The following is a 9636-nucleotide window of genomic DNA, read 5'->3' on the forward strand; positions in this document are numbered from 1 at the left end:
CCCTCTCAGGCTGGGGCCCCGTGGCCTTGGCAAGGCTGCCAGTCACTTACCGAAGTCTGGCTTACTCAGCACTCAAGGATGGCACAGGGGTGGGGAGGGCAGTGGGGGCACAGCAGGGCCATCCGGACAGCCGCATCGCACTCAGGCCAGGCTCTCCTTCACGCCCCATCTGTCCCCAGCACTAGGTGAGCTGAGATCAGACATGCCCGATCCTTCTCCTGACCAAGCCTGGACTCAAAGCTCCCTCAAGCAAATAAACACTAGTATACAAAGGCACACATCTCCTAAGAGCCGGTCTTCTCGAAACAGTCCAGTCCACATTCCTATCGAAGTGGGGAAACGAGCAGCTTTCTGAGAAGCAGAGGTCCGCTAGCCAAATCCTTGACTTACAATACTAAGTAGTAAGGGCTGGGATTTGGTGCTTTTCTCCGGTTGTATTCGAGTTGATTCTGACTCGTGGCAACCCCATGTATATCAGAGTAGAACTGTACTCCGTACGGTTTTCAACGGCTTTTCGGAAGCACATCACCATGCTTTTCTTCCAAGGTGCCTCTGGGTGAACTTGAACCTCCAACCTTTCAACTACCAGCTGGGTGTGATAACAGTTTACACCACCCAGAGGCTCCTCTCTGGTTAAAAAAAATAATAATAATTAATTTTTTTGGTTAAAGAGTGCCCCAAATAACAGGTAACATTTGTTGATCATCTGTGTGACCAAAAAGCCCCACTGAGAGATAGCTCCTGGTCCAAGAAGACTTTCTCCAAAGACAAGATTCACACCTGCTACTGACTCTTTGAATGGTAATTTCTTTTCCTGCTTCAACTTTTTTTTTTTGGAGCTTATTCAACTTTTCCCCCCTCATCTTTTTTTTTTTTTTTTAACTGTGCTTTAGTTTACAGCTCAAGTTAATTTCTTATTCAAAAACTTATACACATATTGTTTTGTGGCATTAGTTCCTGTCATGGATTGAACTGTATCCCCCCAAAAATATGTGTCAACTTGGTTAGGCATGATCCTCAGTATTGTGTGGTTGTCCTCCATTTTGTGATTTTCCTATGTGTTGTAAATCATAACCTCTGTCTGTGGTTAAAGAGGATTGCGGTGGGATTTAATAGCCTTGCTCAGGCCACATCCCTGATCCAATGTAAACGGAGTTTCCCTGGGGTGTGGCCAGCCCCAACTTTTATCTCACGAGAGATAAAAAGGAAAAGGAAGCAAGCAGAGAGTGGGGACCTCATACCACCAAGAAAGCAGTGCTGGGTGCAGAGCAAGTCCTTTGGATCTGGGGTTCCTGTGCAGAGAAACTCCCAGACCAAGGGAAGACTGATGACAAGGACCTTCCTCCAGAGCTGACAGAGAAGCCTTCCCCCTCGAAGCTGACACCCTGAACTTGGGCTTGTAGCCTACCAGACTGTGAGAGAATAAATTTCTCTTTGTTAAAGCCATCTGCTTGTGGTATTTCTATTATAGCAGCACTAGATGGCTCAGACAGCTGCAATCCCCACAATGTGACAGCACACTCTCCCTTTCCACCCCCAGTTCTCTCCCTTCCTGCCTTCTCATCTTGCTTTAGGACAGGAGTTGTCCGTTTGGTCTCACATATTTTGACTGAATTAAAAAGCACATTCCTCTTGTGTGTTACCGTTTGTTTTATAGGCCTGTCTAATCTTTGTCTGAAAAGTGGGCTTTGAGGGGGTGGTTTCAATTCTGGGTTAGCAGAGTGTCTGGGGGCCATATTAAGGAGAAATTGCTGGAAAATTTGAAAGTGCAATTTGTCTCCACTGAGGTGTCAGTAACAGAAAAGTAGGGTGCAGACAGGCACTAGATTCAGAAAGCAAGAGCCATCTTCTGTTCCAGCCATGTGGTCAAAATGACCTCAGGTGATGCAAATGGAACACAAAGTAGGCAAGGCCAGGGTGTGAGTGAGGGCCAGGGCCTGTGAACTGGGAAGTCACTTCCCCAAATGCCAGAAGTCAAGCCCTGGAGCAGATGCGTCTCCTGACTTAGGGAGGCAGCTGAAAGCATCTTCATTTTTAGAATGAAGATAGCAGGTAAGTGGTGTTAAAGGAGCTTGTAGTCTGGGTCTCAAAGAAAGCCAGAAATGTCTTATTGTCTGTTATGGACTGAATTGTGTCCCCAAAAAATGTGTTGAATTCCTGGCCGTTGTACCTGTGGATGTGATCCTGTTTGGAATAGAGTTTTTCTTTTGTTATGGTAATGAGGCCATGCCAGCGTTGGTGGGTCCTAAACCCAATCACTTCTGAGTTATAGAAAAAACAGACTAGACACAGAGACACGCATGGAGAGAAGACAGACGTCATGTGAACATCATCTACAAGCCAGGGAACCAAAGAACACCCAGGGATCCGTAAGGCCAAGACCCTGATTTGAACTTTCAGCCTCCTGAACTGTGAGACAATATATTTCTGTTCTTTAAACCACCTCCCGTTATGGAATCTCTTGTTACAGCAGCACCAGGAAGGTAAGACACTGCCTGAAATATGAGATCTTAAGTAGTTCAACTAGATACTTGCAGCCCTGTATCAAAAAGGATTTTAGAACTGCCAGGGAAGGTTAAGAACGAGTATATCTGATCTTACTCAACTGTGGAATTGAGTCAAGCTATTCCTAACTCACTGTTTATATAATGGGATCCACACTGATGATTTCTTGGCCATGTATCTATCCTCCATGATCAAAATTCAAAAAAGAACATTCAAGTCAGCGCCCAGGGAAGCTTCTGCCAAGCCTCAGCCATCAGGAGCCAACTGTGAGCAGCGAAAAGTCATCATTCGATGTATGCTGAGACACGGTGAGGGCTGTGGGGACTCAGTGGGACCAAAAGGTGCTGTTAGTGCACCTGTGCCAATGTTCAAGTCTTGGACTGAGTTGCAGACCTTCCCGGATGTCATCACCAGGATAAAGAGGGAGACTGGAGCTGACTAACCTCTCACCACCCGCAAAGCGTGAAACAGTTTTCCTTTCAAAACTGCAGCCTGCTTCTGCCGCCTTGAAACAACTCATTTTTGCTGCAATCCTTCCAGTGACATCACCGGTGTGGAGGTTATGTAACTTAAGGCTGCCACCACCACCCCAGCGGGCTCCCAGAACCGAAAACCCCTCAAACGGCAGCTCCGGCCACCAGAAAATCCAGCTGAAGTTGCAAGCTGTTTCATGTTCCGAGTAAGTGAACAACCGTCTTTTTCTCTTATGAGAAGACAAGGTAAGAGGAGATTGGTGGCTCTTAAAAAAGAAAGACCAGAAAGCTTCTTTTTACGCTTATAGGTATTGGCAGAATTTGCTGTTTTTCTCTGCAAGTGTATTTTTTATTATTATTATTTTATTGCGCTTTGGGTGAAAGTTTACAGCACAAATTAACATCTCCTTCAAAAACGTATACACAAATCGTTTTGAGACATTGGTTACAATCCCCACACTCTTCCCCTTTCCACCCTGGGTTCCCCAGGTCCACTCGTCCAGTTTTCCTGTCCCTTCCTGCCTTCTGGTCTTTGCTTTTGGGCAGGTGTTGCCCGTTTGGTCCCGTATACTTGATTGACCCGAGGAGCCCACTCCTCGCCTGCGTTTTGTTTGTGTTATAGGCCCGTCCACGGCTGAAAGGCGAACTTCGGGAGTGGCTTCCATTTTGAGTTAGCAGCGTGTCCGGGGGCTGTAGTCTTGGGGGTTCCTGCAGTCTCTGCCAGACCAGTAAATTTGGTCTTTTTTGTGAATTTGAATTTTGTTCTACATTCTTCTCCTGCTCTGCCCAGACCCTCTATGTAATCCCGGTCAGAATGGTCTGCAAATATAGGGTTTATTGGAAATAATTCCAATTTAATTTAAGAGACTTTGACTGCATGCTTCAGTTGAGTTTTCATTGTTTTTCCAGAAGAGAAGGAGGAGGGATAGCGTTAGGAACAGCCTGTGAAGGCTCCAGAGCTCTTTCTAGCAAGGTTGTCTGAACACGTCAGGGCTGAATACGGCCACCAGAGCCTTGCTTGGATGGTGATCGGTTACAATCCAGGTGTTATAAAAATCAAAGCGGTCTCCAAGGGCTGCTAACACGATTTCATCAGGTCAATACCTGGTCATGTTATTTGTGGCTTGAAAATAGCGTCTCCTGCTACCATGTTGACATTCTTTAACATCTGCTTCTATATTTCAAATACCTTTATCATCACCCCACGGAGGAAACTGGAGCTAATTTGAAGAAGGCTAATTTGTTGAAGAAAGTCATGCTCTCCCCTGGATATTATTGTTGTGTGCTGTCGAATCGATTCCAACTCGTAGTGGCCCTATAGGACAGAGCAGAACTCCCCCATGGGGTTTCCAAGGAGCAGCTGGTTACGGTTAGCAGTCTAAGCTCTTACCCACTTTGCCACCAGGGCTCTACTGAATAGCACATGCCAATGTCAAAATGTGCAGAATTCAGAAAATATCAGATAGAAATTACAGAACCTTCATCTCTCGTAGGCTCGCACCTAAGTAGCCCTGGTGGCTAAAAAGTGGTTAAAACACTTGGCTGCTAACCAAAATGTCAGTGGTTTGATCCCCCCAGCGGCTCAGCGGGAGAAAGATCTGGCAGTCTATGGGTCAGAATCTACTCGATGACAATGGGTTTGGTTTTTGTTTTCGGTATTGAGCACCTACTATGTGTCAGGCAAATGTCAGAGTGAAGATAAGAGCTGGAGAAGGAAACTTTCTCCTCTCTGGTCGACTTTATAAACACGAGCAACAGCTGGTGAAGATAATTCTTTTAAAAATAAACCCGGCGGGTGCAGGCACGTGCTGTGGCTGCCAGGTCCTATGGGATGGGGGGCAGTGTCTGCTGACCCAATAAGGTTCGAACTGAAGTCAGAGGTCTCTGCCGGTGGCATAGGTGACGGTCTCTGGTTTCCTGGGCAGCATGTAACCTTATCTCCTGTATTAGTTTCCCGTTTTAACAAAAAGGTCCACAGTTTGAATCCACCAGCTGCTCCTTGGGAACCCTATGAGGCAGTTCTACTCTGTCCTATAGGGTCACTATGAGTCGGAATCAACTCAACGGCAATGAGTTTAAGTGACTTAAAACAACCCAAATTTATTGTCTTACAGCTCTGGAGATGAGAAGTGCAAAATCGCCTGTGAGTAGGTTAACATCAAGATTGGCAGGGCTACATTCTTCTAAAGGCTCTAGGGCAGAATCCACTCCCGTGCCTTCTCCAGCTTCTAGAGGCCGCCCACATTCCTTGATTTGTGACCCCTGCTCCATCTTCCAAGTCAGCAGTGAATCATCTTCAAATCCCTCTCTGACACTGCCCTTTCTGCTTCCTTCTTTCACCCTTGAGGTTACATTGGTCCCACCTGTATGGTGCAGGATAACCTCACCATTCAAGATCTTTAACTTAATCACATCTGCAAAGTCCCTTTTGCTCTATAAAGTAACACACTCACTGGTTCCAGGATTAGGATGTGGGCATCTTTAGGACCATTATTCTGCCAATCACAGCTCACTTCATCCCCATTTCTTGGGGCACAGCTGTCCTTTGGCATGGCAGGTGCCTGAGCCTCCCAGCAGCTCCTACCTCTCGACTAACTGTGTGACCTCTCATGAGGACACAGGAACCAGAGCCCCCTCCACCACCCCCACAAGAGCCATCCTCACCTGCCCAGACACCCACACTTCAGCAAACCCCCATGATCAGACATCATTAGGGGAGACATGGACATCCACCAGTATGTTCAAGGACACCTCCACATTTCAAGGGACATCTGCCTACAGAAAGAAAGTGAGGGAAGCAAGGCATTCCACACCTGTGGGATCTCTTGAATTCTCCAAAAGGAATGCCCTTCTCTCTTTTCTCGTTCCTTCTTAAGCCTCCCCGTAGCAAAGGCTCCAAGGCTGGAGGCAGATGGGAATCGCACTGCCAGGAACTGGACTCTCTTGAAACTCAGCCTTCTGGAATTTAGTGCCTTAGTTTCCTAATATGGCAGGTGCCAGGTAATCCCTGAACTGTTCCACTGCTCTAGAAGAGTAGAAAAGCCATTTCCATGGGTACTCTGGGCATTGGTGGTTCAGTGGTAGAATTCTCGCCTCCCATTCAGGAGACCATGGTTCGATTCTTGACCAACACAGCTCATGTGCAGCCGCCACCCATCTGTCAATGGCAACTTGTGTGTTGCTGTGATGCTGAATAGGTTTTAGTTGAGATTCCAGACTAGGAAGAAAGGCTTGGCAACCTATTTCTGAAAATCAGCCAATGAAAAATCCTATGGGTCACAGTGGTCCAATCTGCAACCTATCACGGGAATGGTGCAGGACAGGGCAACATTTCATTCTGTTGTGCATGGGGTTACCATGTGTGATTCGCACTGGGTCATCAACCACTGTTGCGTATCTGTCTCCCATTCAGACTGTGAGCACCATGAGGACAGGGGCTGGTTTGTCTGGTTCACCATGTAGCTCGGGCACCTGGCAAAGCGCTGGCACAAAGAAGGTGCTCATTAAAATATTTGTTAAGCTGTTAATAAGACTAATTGCAGCTTTCCACTGGGCACTTCCTCTATGCCAGGCATTATACTAAGCACTCATAGATAATATCGCCAGGGCTCACTGCAATCCTATAAAAAAGGAGAGTAAACATCAATGAGACTAAGTAGGGCACAGCGAGTGGCTGTGCTAGGATCTGAACTCGTGTTTCAAAGCTTTGGTTCTTTCCTTTATACCAAGGGTCGGCAAAGTTTTTCTGTAAAGCATCACATAGTAAGGATTTTCAGCTTGGCTGGCCAGACGATCTGTCGCAACTACTCAACTCTGCGGTTGTAGCACAAAACAGCCATGAACCAGTTACCAGCCAGTCAATTCTGACTCATGGCAACCTTACGTGTGTCAGAGTACAACTGTGCTCCATAGGGTTTTCAGTGGCTGACTTTTCAGAAGTAGATCACTGGGTCTTTGCTCTAAGGCACCCCTGGGTAGACTCCAGCCTCCAATCTTTTGGTTAGCAGCAGAGCATATTAATCATTTTTACCACCCAGGAACATCAAAAGAAGCCATAGACAACACATTAAACAAATGGGCACAGCTGTGTTTCAATAAAACTTTATTTACAAAAGCAGGCAGTGGACTGGATTTGGCCCATGAGCCATAGTTTGTCGGCTCCTGATTTATACTGTGTGCTGTTCATTTCAGGTCACTGTGGATGGCATCCCGGGCCCTTCTGGAGTTCCAGTCCCCCAACCAGAGTCAGGTCTTCCCTCCAAACATAACATCTTGTGAAAATGCACAGGGAGCCTGGGACCTGCTGCACAGGGTGCTGCCAGCACTCATCATCACCATCTGCTTCTTCGGCCTCTTGGGAAACTTCTTTGTCCTGTCCGTCTTTCTCCTGCCTCGGTGGCGTCTCAATGTGGCAGAAATCTACCTGGCCAACCTGGCGGCTTCTGACCTGGTGTTTGTCCTGGGCTTGCCCTTCTGGGCAGAGAACATCTGGAACCAGTTCAACTGGCCTTTCGGGGTCGTTCTTTGCCGCGTGGTCAACGGGGTCATCAAGGCCAACTTGTTCATCAGCATCTTCTTGATGGTGGCCATCAGCCAGGACCGCTATCGCATCCTGGTGTACCCCATGGCCAGCTGGAGGCAGAGGCGGCGACTACAGGCCCAGGCTACCTGTGCCCTCATCTGGGCCGTGGGGGGCCTCTTGAGCATCCCCACATTCTTGCTGCGAACTGTTGACGATGTCCCCAGCCTGAACATCTCAGCCTGCGTGCTACAGTTCCCCCATGAGGCCTGGGCCTGGCACATTGCGAGGATGGTGGAGTTGAACGTGCTGGGTTTCCTCCTGCCACTGGCTGCCATTGTCTTCTACAACTACCACATCCTGGCCTCCCTGCGCAGGCAGGCAGAGGTCCGCAGGACGCTGTGTGGGGGGCCCACGGACGGCAAGACCACAGCGTTGATCTTCACGCTTGTCATCACCTTTGTGGTGTGCTGGGCCCCTTACCACTTCTTTGCCTTCCTGGACTTCCTGCTCCGGATGCAGGCTCTCCATGGCTGCTTCTGGGAGGAGTTCTCGGACCTGGGCCTGCAGTTTGCCAACTTCTTCGCTTTCATCAACAGTTGTCTGAATCCGGTGATTTATGTCTTCATGGGTCAGCTTTTCAGGACCAAGGTCTGGGAGCTTTATAAGCAGTGTACCCTGAGAAGTACAGCTCCCATGTCCTCGTCCCATAGGAAAGAGATACTCCAACTTTTCTGGAGGAATTAAAATAAAAGTGAGTCAAGAAGCTCAATGTCCTTATACGTTATTTCTACACAACAAATAGTACTGTGGTCAGCTGAACAATGACCCCCAAGAGACCCACATCCTGCATACTGTGAATACTACCTTTAAGGGTCAAGGGGACTTTGCAGATGTGGTGAAATTAAGGATCCTGAGATGAGGAGATTATTCTGAATTACTTGGGTAATCACAGAAGGAGATTTGAAAACAGAAATAGGAGATGTCCCCAGAAACCCTTTTAACTAAGTATTTAAGTCACTCCTGAGGCTCACTCTTCAGCCAAAGATTAGACACGCCCAGAAAACAAACAGTAGCTCAACCATGTATACAAGACAAAATGGGCACACCAGCCCAAGGGCAAGGACGAGAAGGTAGGAAGGGACAGGAAAGCCAGACGAATGCAAATGGGGAACTCGAGCTTGAGAAGGAGAGGGTGTTGACACGTCATGGAGTTGGCAACCAATGTCACAAAACAATATGTATATCAATTGTTTAATGAGAAACTAATTTTCTCTGTAAACCTTCATCTAAAGCACGATTAACAAAAAAAAAAAAAGGAAATAGGAGATGTGGTGATTGAAAAGAGAGGTCAGAGGGGTGTGAGGAAGGGATCATGAACTAAGGAATGTAAGCCGCTCCAGAAGCTGGAAAAGGAAATGGGTTCTCTGGTAGAGCCTCCAGAGGAACACAGCCCTGCTAACACCTTGACTTTAACCCATTGACACTAGTTTTGGACTTCTGGTCTCCAGAACTGTAAGAGAATAAATCTGTGTTGTTTGAAGCCAAGTTTGTGGTAATTTGTTACAGAGGCAATAGGAATACAAATATCCAGCAAGGGTCTATTATTACATTTCCGTTTATCCACTCAAAAAACGTCAGGCTAACTGCTGAGAATACAGAGAGGATATGCCTAGAGATCCTATCCACAAGGAATTTACATAACCAAACCAAACCCAGTTCCGTCGAATCGATTCCGACTCATAGCAACCCTAAAGGACAGGGTAGAATTGCCCCATAGAGTTTCCAAGGAGCGCCTGAAGGATTTGAACTGCCAACCCTTTGGTTAGCAGCCATAGCACTTAACCACTACACCACCAGGGTTTCTCAGAACTTGCAATATATATATATACCCCAAACCCTAACCGAAGCCATTGCTGTCAAGTTGATTCCAACTCATAGCAACCCTATAGAACAGAGCAGAACTGCCCCATAGGCTTTCCAAGGCTGTGATCTTTACAAAAGCAGACTGCCACATCTTTCTCTCACAGAGCGGCTATTGGGTTCAAACTACTAACCTATTGGTTAGCAGTCAAGCGCTTTAACCACTGCAATACCAGAGCCCTGATGGCACAGTAGTCAAGAGCTTGGCTGCTAACC

General features: G+C 47.2%; 1 protein-coding gene across 1 annotated transcript; it reads left to right on the top strand.

Annotated features, from left to right (window-relative positions):
* The first annotated feature begins 7179 nt into the window (after positions 1-7179).
* BDKRB1 (bradykinin receptor B1) lies at positions 7180-9141 on the top strand. Its single transcript, XM_003408856.3, has one exon. The coding sequence runs from the start codon at positions 7180-7182 to the stop codon at positions 8242-8244; it is 1065 nt and encodes a 354-aa protein (XP_003408904.1). The 3' UTR covers positions 8245-9141.
* Positions 9142-9636: the final 495 nt, after the last annotated feature.

Source organism: Loxodonta africana, chromosome 10, assembly GCF_030014295.1.
Source record: "Loxodonta africana isolate mLoxAfr1 chromosome 10, mLoxAfr1.hap2, whole genome shotgun sequence".
In the NCBI taxonomy this organism is placed as follows: Eukaryota; Metazoa; Chordata; class Mammalia; order Proboscidea; family Elephantidae; genus Loxodonta; species Loxodonta africana.

Excerpts from the sequence above, each read along its gene's own strand:
- BDKRB1 (XM_003408856.3), top strand. The coding sequence starts at position 7,180 with ATGGCATCCCGGGCCCTTCTGGAGTTCCAGTCCCCCAACCAGAGTCAG.